This window comes from Teleopsis dalmanni, chromosome X (genome assembly GCF_002237135.1).
Source record: "Teleopsis dalmanni isolate 2A chromosome X, ASM223713v2, whole genome shotgun sequence".
In the NCBI taxonomy this organism is placed as follows: domain Eukaryota; kingdom Metazoa; phylum Arthropoda; class Insecta; order Diptera; family Diopsidae; genus Teleopsis; species Teleopsis dalmanni.
This window is the reverse complement of record NC_051848.1, coordinates 87378472-87397935: the sequence shown is the minus strand read 5'-3', so window position 1 is coordinate 87397935 and position 19464 is coordinate 87378472. Positions and strand designations below refer to the sequence as shown.

The following is a 19464-nucleotide window of genomic DNA, read 5'->3' as shown; positions in this document are numbered from 1 at the left end:
AATGTGAAATCATATGTTTTTAGCGGAAAAAATTTTTATTTCACCTTTTTCCACATAGATTAAAAATAAGAAGAAATAGATTTTTGTCATTAAAGTAACCAATATCTTTTGACCTGGATTACAATAAATCATAATTTTTCACAAAGTACATTAAACTGACCAACTGGTCAAGTGTGTGTGTGATTGCTTTACTGAAATATATAAAAAAAAATAAATAACTTTTTCCATAAAATAAAATCTGGAAGAAAAGCAAAGAAAATAGTAAAAAAAAGAAATATTCAATACACGTTGTCAAAATGGTTGAGAAGATTCATCAATGATAATTTATCATAGCAACGCAGGCACAAAAGTTCATTGAGCAAAAGTAAGCACTTAAGTGCCAATGTCTGTGATAATAATCACAAACGTAATTTGGGTCCTCGGTCTTCTTCTTTTTCTATTACAATCGTAGTATTTATAGCAGATTTTTTTAATTTAATACATATTGTATACATTTTTGCATTTTTTATTATTTTGAGATATTCATAAATGCTTTCGATTCAACTTGAGGCACACGAAGAACACTTAAATTTAAGTATATTAAGAACTATTTATCGACGTGAAGGTGATATAAATTGCCCCTACTGTCTAGTCGAGAGTTTGCAATTAAAGCAAGAAATTTAAATAAAATACCGAAATTGATCAGAAGGCAGGTGTTGTCTTTTATCATTCTAATGCTTAATTACAAACATCTTTCTCATTTAGTTTTACTATTAAACTTCTATTATGCTAGTGATAGAACACAATTTCTTCTAATCTCTAATACTATTTTTTGCTCACATAGCAGGTACCTCAAAGGACTACTGAAAAAGCAGTTTCATATATTTGTAAAAGATTATTCCTGGAAATTCCCAAAGCCATAACTGTTTAAGAGTTTTTGTATTAATAATAAAGTACATCTTTTTATTAATAAATTTATATTAGTTCTATGGAAAGAAATTATAAGTGAATATTAACGCGACAATAACTTCACAACGAAATTCACTTAAGATCAAAATTTAATAAAAGGCTGGCAACTCTTAATTTTGCCTATCCCATATGTGCGAGTAAAGCGCTGTGGCAAGCCAGAGAAGAGGCTTGCGGTAGAGCACCCTCTAAAATTTATCGACTATATTTATGGATGAACTATATTTATATTTGTGTATATTCGTTATTAATGAAATATGATAACATAAAAATTTATTTTATATTACCCAGTTATCGGCAAGCCTCTGAAGTAAATATTTGGCTGTGGGTCTAGACATTCTGTTTTTAGAAATAAGCAAACTCAAATTGTTGCCATCTGAAATATAAAAATCTGTTTGATTAATATTAATGAAGCAATATTTGAAGTAGATTTATAAATATAAATTCATACATATAACCAATTAATCTTATGCACCACTTGTTTTTTTTTATTATTGGCATGGTAATTAATTTTAGTGAACTGGCGTAAAAATCCAATGACAAATAAATGATCTTATTTTATATGTTGTAGCCAATGTATCACTTATATTCACAATTCATCCATATTCACACATTTATACATTTTTGGAAGTATCCGTATTTTATGAAATATTAATAGGCTGCAATAAATTTTTCGAACTCAGTATTTACGAATTCTTCATTATTGTAAAAAATCGGCAGGACTTCCTACTTTCAATTCATAAAGCCAAAAGAAATACCCATCACCTTTCCGCTTTCAACAAAAAAAAAAATTCAATAACACTTCTACTTCAAAAGTATGCCTTTCCCATTTAAATATTTATTACAGTTTACTTACATTTACGTACAATATGCTTGCATAAGAGAAAAGTGAAGGAAATGCCTTCCATTTGCAACAGAGCCTTCCTTCTGCATCATTAAAGATTGAAATCGCATTTTGCCACACCTCAAGGAAAGCGTACAACACACGAAAGAAAATATCAAGCGGGAACAGGTGTTACCCGCGCTAGTCTGCCTCGAATTTGAAGCCAGGTAAAAATATGAAACCTTGCAGTGCTGCCAATTGCGAAATTTATCATTAATAAACATTATAAGAAGGAATGTAAGAGCCGAGCTACAAAGAGCCACTATAAGGCACAAGAACAGAAAAATAAAAATAAAATCACTAAAAATCCAGCAAAATTTGTATGAGTTCTTAAAGGCCGAACGCATTCCCTCAGCTAACATAATTCACATTGAAACAGCCTCCTTCTTCCATTAAATCTGCTCGATGAGGTGCTTCAATATCTTACAAGCTGTTTTCCTTTAAAGTTTAAACTGAAAATTCTGAAGTTCTGGAGAAACTGCTTAAATTAAAGCAAACGAAGGTTTAAAACGGTTGGCTCATTTGCAACCAAATACACTTCTCTCCACCTTGCATTTCTGTGTTTTGAGTTCTGAGTTCTCAGTCCTCAGTCCCCGTGCCCCAACGAAGTCTGTTTGCATTTCTAAGAGAAATTTTGCTTAGGTGTCGTGTCGTTAATTTAATAAAGTAAAAACGGGGTGGCAGGGTTGAGTTGTATGGAGCTGGGTTAGGATGGTCATGTTTGTTTATGTCAACTGCTGGGGGATGGATGGTGGCGCATTAGTAGCTGTGTATGTAAATATTTGCTCTGCTCCTCTAAGTTGGTTGCGTTTAATTGAATAAGAAACTTGCTGCTGCTCGTACGCTCTAAGCGGGTGTGAGTGGAAACTTGAAAGGCGAAGTTTTGAGAAAATTCAATAAAATAGTCGAATTAAGTATGTTTTCATTAAATTGCAATTTCATAAAGTACCCGTATTTTATATGTTTTTATATTTTTATGTTGCTCAGGTTGGGGGAAGAGGTATTTGTTTTTGCACCTTAATTGAAAATTACAGAGAAGTAGATCAAATCTGAAGTTCCTGAAGCTGGTGAGCAATAATTTATTTAATAAAAATGTTCCTCTATCATAAATTGCTTTGACTACCTAAGGTACTCAGGGCTTCGCCTTAACTTCTGTCTGAATAATATCCTGAAGAAAATTAGTAAAATTTAAAAGTAATGAAGTAAAAGTAAAGTGATTCGCAAGCGCCTAAATTTTAGTTTGTTTTTGAGTTTTGTGATGAGTCATTACAGTCAAAGGTACAGATGTTACTTAATAACAAATATTGCTAATAGCATTAATGAATTTGTTTCTCTTACTTATTGGTAAAAGAAGATCTTGAATTTTACAGACAAGACAAGCGTTTCCTTTTGTGGTTTTGTGAGGATTTGATGTTCAGGCTGTTCAGAGATACTTGGAATATATGTATACTGTCATCACATCGTTTCACATCAATAATTGCGGATGGATTAGTGTCTTGTGATTATCGCTGTCGTTGCTTTTCAAGACATAGTTCTAATTATTCTCAGCTGAAGTATACATATCTGCTTAGTGCACTGCGGTGTTATCTGACAGCAGATCCGAATAATCTGTGGTAATCTGTGTATAATGACTTTAACTGCTTCTTGTTAAAAAAAAATATTAAGAATAATAATGGAATATTACAATAATAAAGCTATGATATTTTGTTAATATAATGGACGCTCACAGATTAGTAATACTTTCTCATTCATGTAATTGTAATTTTCGAAAGGCTCTCAAAATTTTTGACAAAATGCAAAATTGACTTGAAGGTGTTGTTTTTATTTTAGTTTTAGTACACAATTATAATAAATATTTGTTTCAGATATAGTAATCCTTACGTTTGTTGTTGTAGATTAATTTTTTGTTATTACATAGGGCCAACGAATTTGCAATGTACTGAACAGAAAACAAGTCAGTTCTTTTGCGCTGAATTTTGACTTTGAGCTTCAAATTTGGCAGGGCACGAGTTCAACCGTCGGTAGTTGCAGTTTAAAAAAAAAATTTTATACGAATAATTAAATACAAGAAATAATTCCAAAAGCAGTGATGATAGGTGTTCGGTAATACCCAAAATAGTCGTATGGTCAGCTAAAAATTCAATTAATTAATAAAATAAAATTTTATTGATGTGAGTTAATACTGTTCGAAATAGATCTCTATCAAAAACAATAGTTTATATTAAGAATTTAGTTTCATTTGTCAAAACAGACGTTAAAAATTAATTTATGTTGTTGTTGTGATTTGAGTTAGTACTATTGCGCACTTTTACTCTATTGTGGCTGAGGGGCTTATCCCTGCCCCATACTAAACTTTAACTATACTAGAATCATTATCATTTCTTTATATTCTATCTGATGACGGACCGTAGATCAGCATATCTTTCTGTGCGTTCTGAGGTGGACTTAAGGTTTGTTAGAGCGGGGTTGGGAAACGTATCAACTTTTGTGAATAATTTTAGGGCCCTGTCCTTGTTATACTTTTTCACTGAGTCGATCTCTATGTATGTCTGTTGTTCTAATATACCAAGGAATCTGAATTAGTCTTCTTAAAGCCAGATTTTGTGCTATATGCAATTGCTTTATAGCAGTACTTGAGGCTTTGCTGTAAGTTACACATCCGTACAGTAGTGCCGGCCTAATTATTTGAGTAAATAATAACTTTCTATTTTTATTAAGTTATTAATATGTTTCAAAATCAAAGAAAAAAGAAGACATGGAAATATAGATTAATGTGATTCACGCACGTACAAAAACAAAGACGACCGAAAACCTTTTCAACTTGGAACAAAAAGGTCTATCTTAAGACCATGCAATGCATGACGAAATCCGGTTAAAATTCTGGACGTTCTAATATTTATTAGTTCTAATTTGTAAGTGTTTATTGTATACGATTCAAATCAAATATTTAAAAATTTTTCTAACAAATCTAATAAATAAAGCACACCGCTAAATTGTCAATAAAATCGTTTATAACTTTGAGTGCCAACAGTAAGCAAAATCAGTGGAAATGTGGCTTGACAAAATTGAAATTAGACTCGGCTGAATTGTAAATCTTAAAGCACTTTTCGCTAAGGAATAAAAAAGGCTATAAAACAATTAAAATAACATCCATAAAATTAATAGCAACAATAAAAATACAAACGCTGTATTTATATATTTTTTATTGCTTTGAGTTTTGTTTGCTTGATTTTATAATGAAATTGGGCGATGCACAATAATGTAGTATTTAATTTATGCCCCTTAAATTTTATAGTTTAGTTTATTTAAATAAAATTTTTCCAAAAAATAAAAATGCTATCGTCCAACTAAAAACTGAATGACAGAACATCGCACATGTTGCAAATTTGTTTGGATTCTCCTATTTTCCACTTAGAACGCAACTTTACGAATGAACAATTCCCAGGACAACACATGCTAAACGAGTTGATAGCGCCAGTAGCTGCACTCAAAAATAAAATTTTAATATGAAATATAAAATAAAATAAAACAAAATACTCAACCTGAATAAAAACAAAACAAAAATATTTACATAAAAATTTAAAATATTATATGTAAAAAACCGTTTAGTACAATCTGCTGTGTTAAATGTCATAATCAGCAGAGAATAAAACGACGTCAAACAGATAACAGCTGAAATATTCCTCCGAACAATGTATAGATACATATGTATATATACATGTTGAGGTGCATGGGCATTACATATATATGCTTTCGTGTTCCATCCGCAATGACAGCCTATAAATACGAAATTCGTTTTATTTTAATTTCTCTGTACTTGCAACTTGAAGTTTTTTTATAAGAAGTCCTAAATCTCGTACCAAAAGTTTGAAGAAACTTTGTGTCTGACGATGCCATGGTTGCAATACAATTAGGTTTATGGAAGAGTCTTTGTTCAGAGTGTCAAGAAACAGGAGACTTGGAATTAGAATCACCATTGACGACTCCAAATGCAGTGTGGTGCAATGATATTATGACGAAACAAATGTCATGAATCCAACAAAAGATATAGTTAACAATTACAGACACACACACATTATTGGATGAGATAATGGTACGCTATAGCCTGTGAGAAATATTGGACTAAACTTAAGGTAAAAGCAAGAGGTAGAATTTTTTTAATTTATCTGATTTAGTTCATTAATAGACAGTTTAAATGAGATTAATTTAATTTTAATTTTAATTTAATGAGATTAATTAAATACGTGAGAAATAGGTTTTCGTTGCTATTGTCCCATTATTTGTTATCTCACGAAATATTGAAATGTTGAGTCGTTTAAATGGATTTTTGTAGAAATATTGTCATCAAGTTCAAAGCAGTTAGTTCTGCTATGTACTTTCATTTAAATATGTAGATATATTAAGATATATTATTGACGTTAAACTTTACGATCTTTATTTTACTATAAAGTTCGAATTTATTTATTTTCAGACCTCAAATGATTTTTAGTGCATGTACTAATTGTTTCTAGATTATATAGATTCTGACTCACGGTCTCTAACAAAATAAGGTGATGTACGTCCAGTATATGAAATAGTTGATATAAAAAGGTAACTTTGGAAAAAAGTTAAATCATGGACATATTATGTTAAAAGAACCAATAGTAATAAAAATTATTGAAAAAATATGCTTCATAATTTTCAAATCTTTAAATAGTAAATATTGATGGAGGAGCAATAAGCATTCACCGAAGAATTAGAAGAGGCTTCTGATTGTGATAATAAATATGTACAACATTTTAAGATGTCAGGGAATGAACAAAATTAGTTTGGAAAATTCAAATTTTTAATAAAAAAAACATTTCAATTATTTTGCTTCACGACCAACATTTTTATCATAAAACCATAAATATTCAGTCTTTTTTATTCTCCAGAAACTCAATTTCTCAGAGGCAGTTTTAAGTTTTAGTTTTTTCCTGTCAGAGTACCTAAATATGAATTCGTATTTTTAATTATAAAATTTTATATTGTGGTTTTCGTTTTTTTTTGAAAAAGGTTACTTTTAGTTTAAAACTTAAAGAATTATTGTTAAATATAGAAGTCATGTGTAGTAAAGCGCTCGCTGGATCTTTACTTACCTTCATTATATGGAATTCCAACTGTTACCAAGCGTTATTATAATCAGTTTGTGTAAACTATATATAACTTTGTGCTGTTACCAAAACAAGTACAGTTCTGGATGTCTACTTGTCTATGCTGTACTGCAATTAAAGAAATCCAGAAGTTAAGTTTTATAGTTATTTGTTTTTATGAGAAACTCAAAAGTTGAAAATGTTTAAAAAAAAATGTTCCCAGTAAGAATTTCATATTTTATAATATTTTATAAGCTTTATAGGTATTCATCTACTTGCTCTACCCAATTTTTCAATCCTTCCCATATTTTAAGCATACATCCTTCTAAAGATGTCATTGTAGTTAACTCCTAGCGATCAAATATTTCGAACTTATTTGCTGTTGACTCAGCAGTATTGTAGCTCACTATGTAGAACTTATAGTACAATTCAGTTTTAATATTCTGAAGTGCAAGAATTTTATTTACACACAATTTGGCATTAGACGAAGATTCAGGAAATGTCTTTGTTTTAATTTGTAAAGACCAAAGAACACTTAATGGAAGATTTATGGACTTAACTCTTCAAACTTTGTATCTGTACGTTTTAAGCAATTGGTTTAAGGAATTTTGTGTTAAGTTTTTGCCACACAAATAAAAGTTCGAAAATAAAACAGATTTTACTGAAATTTAAACAAAGGATATAATTTATCTGAAAAAGTTGAATGTATCTTGCTTTTGGTGCCGCTCGACTATTGCCAGTGACGTACAAATCGCAAGAGAAAAGGCATCAAATAACAGCTACGCAACCCTGCAGAGTTCAAAGCAGCAACCGACATGTGTGGGAACATAAACGACACGTATCTATATCCGTTTATATATATACATAAACACAAAAAACATATCCGCAAATACATTTTTTAAATGCCAAACAGTTGGCGTCGTGGACACCGCATGAAAAAATAATCCCAAAAAATGCAATGAAATGTAGTGACAAAAAAAATTGTAAATAATGTGTGAGTACATGTGCAGTATCTGTTTTTGTGTAATTGGGAACTCTCCGATATTTTGTATGTAACCAGGCATTTCGTCGCCCAAATGTCTACGGAATCGCATTCGAGCGTGAAGGTCAAATTAAGTAAATGTGCTGCATTTTTTTCTTTTCTAAGAGACAGTTTTTGTTTAACGATTTCTCGTGCAGTGTTGAGTCCTCCTATTTTCAATGATTTATGGCATTTATTGGTTGTGTGTAATATTGTGGCTCTGTGTTTTTATGGGCATATGGCTGCATCCAATGTTTCTACTAAACTTTAACCAAAGTTGCAATTCCATAAATCGATGCATTTTCCAAATCGAGAAAAGTTTCCTAACACAGCTTACTGAAATGCTTGTAAACTCTCGGCCACAGAGTGCAAACCGTTTTATTGCCGAAACCCTCTATTGCATCGCAAGATACTTGGCACTTTGGTAAGCCCATAAATTTATGTAAATTAATATTGCATACTAAAAATATTTGCAAGTTACAGAAAACAGCAGAAAACTGAAATCAACCAAAAAGTATGTCAAAGACATTGAAGTAGTTGCACGTTGCCAAATGTACAGAGAAATACATTCCGAAAATGAAGTGTTAATTTAAGATAAAATATATAACGAAAAGAAATATTCTTGAAATATTTTTGTGTAAATAGTTATGGAATAAAGCACATACGTCATCAATTTCTATTACTTGGATATTGAGACCTCCTTGAAACAATTAAACTGTGTTTTAAACATAAAAACCTAAAAATAGTTAAAAATGCGTGTGTAAATGAAAATTCTTGCCAGATCTCAAAACTCACTATCTCCAAATTAAATCCGTTTCCAACTCAAAACGGATAAACCAGTTGTTTCACCTAATGCGGAACCTTTCCATAAAAAGGAACTTGTTTTGTTTTACGTCCCGCTCGGCCGACAGCAGGAAAGTTAAAATCCATTAAGCCGCTTTTCTAATTGATCAGATAGATCTTTCTTCCTTTAAAATTAGGGATATTTATAGACTTGTTAGACTTGTTAGTATGATTTCTTATTTTTCGACTGCACACGCTATGTCTGTTGTTGAAAATGATACTAATAAATATTAAAAACTTTTGTAGTTAAATGAGCTGGACTCATTTAGCCTCATTTAGCTCAATCAAGCTGGTTTGTTGTCACCAGTTTATTGCATCAAGTGATGTTAGATCGTTTATCACCTAGTCCTGCAATCAAAAATGTGAACGCCAGCCGGAGCAAGGCATTCGCAAGCCTGAAAAATATCAAGGTATAGTCACATATCTTATTGTTGTATTTAATTCGGTATATCTATACCAACGTTTACAGCCATCTAAAACCTCTCAAATGATTTTAAGTTTTCCTCCGATTTTAGTCCGAAGTTCTGCATTATATATCAGAACAAATTTAAATGAATTGTAAATCGGGATTTTGTTTGTCCAGATCTGAGAGATGTCACCAATAATGTTAGTTCCGTAGACGCTTAGAAGTTTTGTTTGCTGACAAAATAAGTGAAAGAAAATACAAAACGAATAAGCGGAGAGTTATATTTATAACTCTCAAAGAAAAGAATTTGTAAGAATAAGAATAAATTGGTGATCCAATTTATTCAAAATACTCTCTTTCTAATTCAATACAAGGCTTTGCACGATAAAAATCATGTAGAATGAGCTTTTAAGATTGCCACCAGGGTTGTCGTTCAGAGTGTTGATTCAAGACTCTTGAATGGTTTTTTCGTTTACAGCAATGCTACTCATTTATTGTTTGGTATATGTCGTTACATCTAACACGATAACTATAAAGAATACTACATTAGTCCCATCTGTCCATTTTTATTACAAAATTTAGCTTAAACATTAAGTATCAAGTTTTCCTAAACTGCAGAAATGAAATGACTCCACATACAGAAGAAACTTCTTAGGTGCAGTTCTGCAACACATGTGTCAGCACTCTTTTGCTGTTCTTTAGTTTCATATTAAATACGAATTGATGACATACAAAAGATACTTTTAATTAGCGATGAAGACTGATATATAAAAATATTATTTTCATACTCGTTTAGGACGTTCGATAGAGTAGATGAGTATTTCGGTTTTAAATACTCTACGGTTAACTCAAAAATTGTTTTAAAAGTTATTTAAATTTTTGGAATAGCTAAAAAAAGTATCTAAAAGATATATTGTGTAAGAACTTAAAAAATATAGAAACATATATGTAAGACTATAGAATAGAAAAAAGTAATTATTATTAAATTATTAAATGAGAAATAAGTGATAACAACAATCGAATGTGATAAATTGATGATGGAAACACGGTTAAAAGTAATAATGTAAAAAATTTTAAATAAATTCATATAAACAATTAGCGAATAAAAATAAATATGAAATTTATATAAAATTAAATTTATAAAACTGACATTTTTGACAGATATATAATCAGTAGATTATATATTTGTGTTTCATTTAATTTTTTTTCTTTTGGTGGCAATTTTTTTTTAAATGCAAAATAAATAAAATTTATGTAAAATTAGATTTTCAAAATTTCATAAATTTTCAAATGCTTTAGCAAATTAAAAGCGAACAAGCGATTGGTGCTATTTTTGTGAACATTTGGCTAGATATCACAAAGTATCTAGCCATCGTAAATGTACTGTGTCGGTTACTGGGTGAGTATACATATCCCTGCTAACTCTTTTTGAAATCCAATTTTGGTTATCACAAAATCTGAAATAAAATATTTGTACATAACTGGATTGGCTTTTTTATTGCTTCAATGCTCGTGAAGTGACTACTGTGCATTTATTACTTCTATTGTTTAAATTATTTAATGACAGATAATTAAGTGTTTGGCTTCGGTATTTGAAAAACTTGACACTGTCGATACTTAATTACTAAATTAAACTGCAATTAAAGAGCAAAAAACTCATATCTCATTTAAATGCAACATAAATAATTGTCTGATTATGTGATTTTTAAATATTTATTACAAATACAGGGTAAGGAAGTGCTTTCCAAGACTCCAAATAAAATTTAAACAAATAAAGAAAGAATGCAATCACGGCTTTATAACAATGCATGATAGGTACAAAACTCATCTAAGAAAAATGTTTCAAGGATGGATGGATTTTGATTTATGAAAGAAGAACAAAATTATAAATGAGATAAATAAGGTTTCTAGAAGTTCAAAGCAAATACTTCTCAAAAGAAGTGATTGTAAACCATCACAATCTCCAAATCCATTGACATAGAAAAACCAAAAAAATAATGACACTAAAAGTATATAAATTTACTAAAAATGTTAAGTATAGAATGTGGGTTGGCTGAATGAACGTACATCGAATTTGTCTACTTTTTCTATATAAACAAAGACTATAGCCATCATTATCTGCCGATGCAGAATTATGAAATTTTGCATACGGTACAAAATAAAGTGCTAAGAGATCAATGGAGACATTCAAATAATAACAGGTAGAGACCCATTATACAACAGAAGTCTTAATGTGTCTGATTAACTTTTACCCAACCTGAAAACCGTGAAAACCAACTTTAACTCATTATTAATTATCAAAAATGGAGAATGTACACATCTTTTTTTTTAATAATTATTTAATTTTTAATAAAAAGTAGATGACAGCACAATCAATCATACGAGTAGTAATCTCAAATTTGGTCCAAATAACAAATATAGAGAAATTAAAACCACAACAAATAGAGCTACCAAAAATTTGACCAGTCAGTTTAACGTCTCTTATAGGTATTGTGTTAACATTGTCCTATTCTGAAAAAAGAAATTTATTAAAAACTACTTGAAAATCGACAAAGCCATATCTAACTTTTGCACTTTGCCAGTCTAAAAGATTGCCATTATTAATAACAGCTAGTTTATAATATATCATATCTCTTCCAGTTTGACCTTTTCGAAAAAATGATTTTGCCGGAAAGAAGATGTAGTCTTGTAGACGTAAAATTCAAAAAATCGGTACAGACGAATATACTAAAGAACTGTCATTTCGAATACAATAGCTCCACTTATATACGTAAAACTGTCATCAAACTTCAATAGAATAGTATTAATGGATTTTCAGTACTGACGCATATAGTCGTCAGTAAACAGTCGCACTACAAATACATAATTTTTGAAAGTTTTGTTTACTTCGGACTACATCTTATGTATGGACAGAGCAAGAGACTTTGTATTCTTGATAATATTAAATATAGTCAGCACAGTCATCTGAGTTTCGCTTGAAGTCAAATATCAGCGATTAATATATTATATCCATAATATATAATATTCCAAAAATTAGAAAATACTTCGGCACACTTAATTATACCATATAGTGTTTATCACTTGAAGTAACAAATTCCGCATCCTTAATTAATATGGACACCCTGTATTACCATATCTGGCCTATGTTACACTTTAATTTGCATTTTTAAATGTTTAATATTTTATATGGAGTGGCATGCAAAGATTCATTTATGCATTTTAATATAATTATTTCTGAAAATTGATTTGAAAGCATTCCACAAAAAATTTTAATATATCGATTTTTTAATATTTATAATATTTGTTTTTAATTTTATTCGTGATTACTTATTTAAAGCGAAATTACCTAGTTTGTTCAACAGTTCAAGTAATGAATGAATGAAGTTGATCGGTTAACTAATTTGCCTACTCGACTGCTTTCGGTGTTGAATTCAACGATTTGCAATGGATGTAGAGGAGTCAAAGCCCGGGACTTGGGTTGGATATGCAGAAATGGCAACACGTTAATAATGATATCATCGCTGCCTGGGCGTAAATTTATTTAAATAAATGCGTACGACACTTGTGCGCCAGTTATGGCCTTGCCTAGTGAGTGTATGGTACTTCAAATTTTATGCATAAATTGAGACACGCAGCGATAATTACAACCACAAATTTGGTCGGTACAGTGCTTCAGAAGAGTTCTTCGTTTTCATGAGTGCTGCACTTGCCTGCCAATAGTTGAACTGTAAAACAAAAACAAAAACAAAAAACATGATAATTAAATGAAATATGAGTACTTATCATAATTAAGTTGTCAATACTATATATGGCATTCTGCTTAGAATATAATTGAATGCTAACCTTATCGAGTAGTTGGTTTTATTGATGTTGGAAAGAGTAGTGCTGCTCTTATGGATTACTGTAGTTTAATATACATAGGGGCGTTTACTGGTTTGCTATTGTGTTATTCGAATTGTACATATTGTGTAAGAGGTTCAATTTATGTTTGGAAGACACAATAAGTAATGCAGCAGAAAAATAAAAAATTATAAATAAAAATTACATTAGTCTATATTCATACTAAAATTAAAAACTCAAGACTTAATGTTATGTATAATATATATGTAAGAAGTTCTATAAAACAACTATTCACCGTATTAATAAAATAGTTTCTTGCGTCGTAGCTGGCTTTAAAAAATTAAATATAAATAATATTTATATTATTTTAAATATTATTTTATAAACAATTTAGTAATCGCTTGGCTCTGTTCTAAGTAAAATTAAACAAATCTGGACCGCACATCGTCTGTTCATTTGGCACCAGTAATAAAAAGACTTAATTCCATCTCTTTTGTTAAAGTTAGTTATGGTAAGAAACATTTTATGGTGGCAGTGCTTCCTTCTACAAGCAAGTGGATATGCCTGTATTTTATGTATGTCGACCTAACATATATATTATGACATTTGATAATGACATCAAACTTAGTATCACTGTAAAAAAATATGAGTACGTTACTTTTGACGTCACCATTATTCCTACTCTTAATTTATTTCCAGCGTCGTCGTTGGGCATAGGTTCGAATTCCGAAAACATTTTACTGCAACTAAACTCAATTTAATATTCAAGAATTGAGAATTTTTTCAATGTACGTTACGTTGAACGTTTTTTAAAAATATTTCAGATAATAAATATATGTTGCTCTAGAAAAGTAAAAATATATTAAAATCATTAGTGAATAAAGTCAAAATAGGAAATTTTTTAGTATGCATCAATTCAATCTAAATAGTTTATTAAATTTAAGTCTTATTTATTGAAGAACGATTTTAAAATAAAAACAGAATAATACATAAACCGAATGAGAATTATAATTGTAGATTGAAAATTGAGTAAAGAATTATAGTTTCATACTGACTGCGGCAACGTGAAAAAGTACTCCAAAGCTCTCACTATTTTTAAAATGCTAAAGCTTTCTACTTAACAATTACTTACGTCGGTCAGGTCAACTACTTCCCATGTGCATTTGATAACCTGGTGAAGAAAAATCGTTTTCATAGTGAAGAAATAATCTCAAAGAATTTTACCGATATCCTCTCGGTATATTGTCAAATATTGGTGTCCCAATCGACAATTCACTATCAAAGCCATAAGTAGTTGAATATAGAAGTAAATTGATTCGTTCTAGCTGATTAACAATTCTTAAAGACATTTACCGCAGCATACTATGTTATTTCCTACTGTTTGTGGAGTGTAAAAATATGTTCTTACTCTTCACGTCATAATTTTTACGTGTTGTACTCTAGAGGGGACTTCAATTATTTTCGACTTCTCAATGCGTTTCTAACAAGAAATAGTGACTATTAGCGAAAATCTAATGTCAATAATGTCTAATATATATTACTTTAAATTACTAAAGTACATAGATTACGTATGTGCACGTTTGTTAACTCAGTTCCACCTGGAAAAAGACGAATATAAAATTCTATATTTTATCTGAAATATAAATTTATTTGAAGCAAAAATTACTAAATTGACAATTTAATGGCTTATTTCCGCTTACGTAAACCACATTAACAAAACACACGCACACACTTGCAATGCGACAGACAGACGGACATACTTTTTTTACTCCAGCAATTGTTAAAAAAATTTGTTGATTAGGTTGTGCAGTGTAAACGCGTCAATTTTGTGAAATTTGCATAATTTGGCTTTTTAAACGTGACCGGCATATGAGTTTAGTTTAAAATTATTTTAATCATAAATTTATCAAATGTCTCAATCTGGATATTAACATATTATTGTGAAAAGAGGAAGAGATACTGAGAATTTTGTCAAATATATTTGTAGAAAATTCTTATGAAATATTCATAGACTCTTCAGAACATTGTGATGTGTGGAAATTACCTATGATTTCAAATATATTAAAATTCATTCAAAGTATTAAAAAACTATTAGTATCAAGATTTCTTTAACTAAATTTTCATGAAATAATGATATATAGGATAGTGATATACTTGCACTACAGATGCCACTATAACAAACATCACAAACAAAACTTTTGTTGATATTTTTCAAATACTATATATAATATTAATAAGCTTTGTTATAAAAAATGCCTAAATAGGTAAGACTTTGGACCATAAGTGCAAAAAATATGTATTTAGTTCGTCTTTTGAAAAACCAAAAACAATTTTTTGAACAATCTTGCATGTCAACATAGTGAAGTACGACTAACTTACAGATCATAATGGTAAGAAGCTTACTTCTTCTTCTAGATCTATTACTATCTTCTACATCTTCCAGTATATCTATTATTTATCTCTCTAAACTATTTCAATAATTTGTTAAACAAAACGAGTGAGTTTCAGTAAAACTCACTTAATCCCTTTTGGACTGTTGAATTCAGAGAACATAACGAAATTATCAAACAAGTAAATCGATTATTTCCATTCAATTAATATTTAAACAAATTAAGACTTACCTTTAAATACAACAAATACAGCTTTGTAACAAAGTGAAAAAATTATTAATAGAGTAATAGATGAAAGCTTATTAAAATTATTTTAGGGGTACACATTTTACTCCAATATACATCTAGTATTAGAGTTCCATCTGCAGCCGAGATATTTCAGTATAAAGTACAAATAATTTGCCTCCACACGTTTAACTATAAATGCGTAATTTAAATCAATTAAATTAAGGTAATCTATTGACGATGGCCATCAAGAGTTTATAACGCACAATACCGCTCTGGTTATACTAGACACAGAGCATATTTTTTCGAAGCGATACGGCCTTGTTGTTGAAGGACAGCTTTCGCCAGGTGAAGGCCACAGTTTTTTACGCTTTGAGTTTTTGATCCATTTTTTGTCGTCCGTTACAATTCGATTTAGAAATGGTTTTGTTTCGTGGCGTTGAAAGAGCCTTACATAAGTGACTTTGCAAAATTTCCATTTGACGTTCATGGGACCTATTTTCCTAGTTTATTGATGCTTCCCATTCCTCGTAATTCTCTGTTGATCATTTTTTTGTGATTTATTTAATGATTTTGCTAATTGCTGTGATTGTGAGTTGGGTCATCATCCAATATTTCTTGCGATTGCTCGTCTTCGCTCTTTTGTGGTCTACCAGAGAGATTACTGTCTTTCATATACAAGTGACCATTTTAAACTGTCGAAACCATATATAGTATGTTATAATCGATGAAGCGTGTTGAACCATATGTTTGTACCAGAAAATGAAGATTTTCAACTCGCTGTTCTATTGATTTAAGAAGAAAAGTAAAAAAGAAAAGTTCTTTTCAGGTACAATATTCGGCATGATCACTGAACGATAAATCAATGACGCTAGTATTTGGCGGTCTTAACTTGTGTGTATTTGTTGTTGAATGTTAGACGAACAAAATGATGTATGTGTCAAATTAATACAAATTAATACTTTTAGCTGGCGCTATCTCTTAGTAAATCTAAAAAAATCTTATGCAAATGGAACGATAAATCGTATAATTTAAGTATTCTAGAGTATTTAATCTCTTCATTTACATGCATCAAGAGATAAGTGCTCAGATCAAGAGATCTGTTATTAGATCAGATTTAGATTAATTGAATGTCATCTAATTTTTGCTAACATTTATTTTTTATTTCGTTCCTTTTTTTTCAATCTTTTTCAAAATTAGTAGACAATTTTTTGTAAGACTTTATTGTTTATTGGGCAACGTACTAATTCCTAGAGTCATTTAAAAAAAGAAAGATGCACTCTTTTTTTTTAACAATTTTAACTTCGTTTTTTTTGTAAATTCAATCGAAATTTATTTTGTCTGCTTTAAAATAATTTCAAAAATATTTTTCTTTTTGTGGATAAATTATTTTATCATAAATTCGGGGCTCATGTGCGGCTTTTAAGTCTAAAATTTCCTCCTTAATGCGCTGTCATTTCTCACTTTTCCATATTTATTGCCCACTTTTTTGTTTATGAAATGTCTCGAATGCTTTGGAGTGAAACCAATAACAAAATGTGTAACAATCATTAGGATTTCACTTCTCATAAATACCCTTTGGCAGACAGTAAACAAGGAATGATAACTCATCCTTGGTAGTCTACATTTTTGGTTCTGGCAAGCTTTCGGTAATGATGAATGGTGGCACAGCTTTTGTGGAAAGTAGCACAGCGTTCCTCTTCTGAAGATTGAGAATTATTGTTTTTAATTATTTTTTAAGTTGTCAAGACAAATTGAATTCCAGTGCAATTCACTTTTAAAATTGATTTCTAACCATTTTCGATTTAATGACACGCTCTTTAAATTATTCGAAAATATATTTTTACTGACATTATCTAAATATTTTTCATCTCTCTTACCAGTTCAGCTTTTTTAATATATTATATATAAATTTAATATTATATTACGATTCATTCTTTGAAATGTCGCTTAATAAATTCAAAATGAAATTTTTATATCTTAAAATAGTTTTTGTTTTGAAAGTCTTTTAGATTTTAGTAAAAACGAATATCCTAGTAATGTATACTGTAAAAATTTTAAAATTTTCCTTTCACAACTCACAACCCTTCAGATATTTTATGTATTCTCTGATTTAGATTTTCTGATTACATTTTTCTTTTTAATTACAGCAATCACTGTTAGCTGGACGCATTCCGGTTGCCTCAATGACTGGTCCAATTAAACGCGGCCTTCTATGGCAACAACGAGACCGTCTGTTTTCACGTTGGAAAGAAAGGTGAGTATTCCTCATGAAAAGTAAAAATAGTCTCAAATAATTTCAATTAAAATGCGCCGAGAACAAAACTTCCATTCATACTCGTAAAACAAAATGAATTTCAGAAATATTTTTCATCCATTTGCAACACTTGTAGGCGAATTTAACCCGCCTCTTGTTGGGTCAAGTGTGCAATGCTACCAGTAAGGACATTACCGACATTTGAAATACAGCACGGACAACGTTGAAAATTCCTGCTAATTGACGGTGCTGATCATTTCGTTTCCATTTCCATTTTTAATGATTTAATGAGTTTTTAACAGAATTGCAAAGAAATAAAATACATAAACCGAACTGAAATATAAATAAAAATACTAAATTAGCCATTTGCTTGTCAACAAGAATAATAATTATAAATTTGAGTTTGAGTAGCGCGAAAACTGATATCATTAAATAAAGAGCAATAATCAAAGGATTAACTTAAAATGCGTAATGTTTATTCTGGGGCTTTGAAACACAGGCAATTAACTGCAGTGCGGAAAAAATCATAAATATTGGATTAAGCAATTGATTTAAGGTATTGTCAGCCTTAATATGGCATGAACTATTCCATGTAAACATTAGGATGGTAGTTATTTATGAATATGTTCTGTTTTTCGTTCTATGAAATGGTTCGAGTAGTGAAAAAAATAACTAAATTTGAAGTTTTGGGTTTAAATCCGCTATGCTCGAATCTCAAAAATCGGCTCACAATTAAGTTAAGTCTGTTTATAATGACTTTCTCAAAAAACTTTTTCCGGATTTGTAGGAATATAGTTTCTATTTGATATAAAAGCCATAACATCAAGTTTTAAAACACTTGAATGCTTGTAGGCACGTGCCTCCTGATTATAGACTCCAAAAGCGATCTAGGCAAACTCCAGAACGAGTCAATAATAATTAATAATATTCTTTCTTTTTATATATTAACGTCGAACTATTTTCATATAAAAACTATCAGGACACTGTTTTAGAATCGTTAATTATTATTGACAATGTCTTCGCAATCAATCACTTATAAACCAGAAATTGGTATTAGGTAATTAATAGACTGACAGTAACACATTATTTGGCAGATCAATATTGCTTAAGCTACCGTCTAAACAAAATAGATGTGTCTGAAAAAACAGAATGTTATCTTTGCACGGTAGTAATTAAGACCATTTATAAATTTTTTGGTGCAACATCTCTCTGACCTATACCTGGGCAAAAGAAGTAATGGAGTGGAGTTACTACCTATGTCAGGTATTAAGAAGCAGATTGGAGTAGATTGATGCAACCATCTCTACTGATTTTAAAGATAACTGACTTTAACCCAACAGAGGATAAAAGAGAGGATAAAATAAAGCTAAGAATATTCTGACTGTAGATGTTAGAATATTCTGAGCTTCATACGTATAGCTGTATCCTCTGTTGGATTAAAGTCAGTTGTTTTTAAAGTCAGTAAAGATGATTGCATCAATCTGCTGCAATTAGACGTTTGAAGCGTATCTAATTCTGATTATGATTCTAGTTAGATTATTAG

General features: G+C 30.2%; 1 protein-coding gene across 1 annotated transcript in view; it reads left to right on the top strand.

Annotated features, from left to right (window-relative positions):
* The window catches only part of LOC119687982, a 92612-nt gene that overhangs the window by 57457 nt on the left and 15691 nt on the right, over window positions 1–19464 (top strand). Inside the window, exon 2 of the mRNA XM_038102565.1 lies at window positions 17815–17921. Within this exon, the coding sequence (XP_037958493.1) occupies window positions 17815–17921 (107 nt within the window). The remainder of the gene's footprint in view (window positions 1–17814; window positions 17922–19464) is intronic.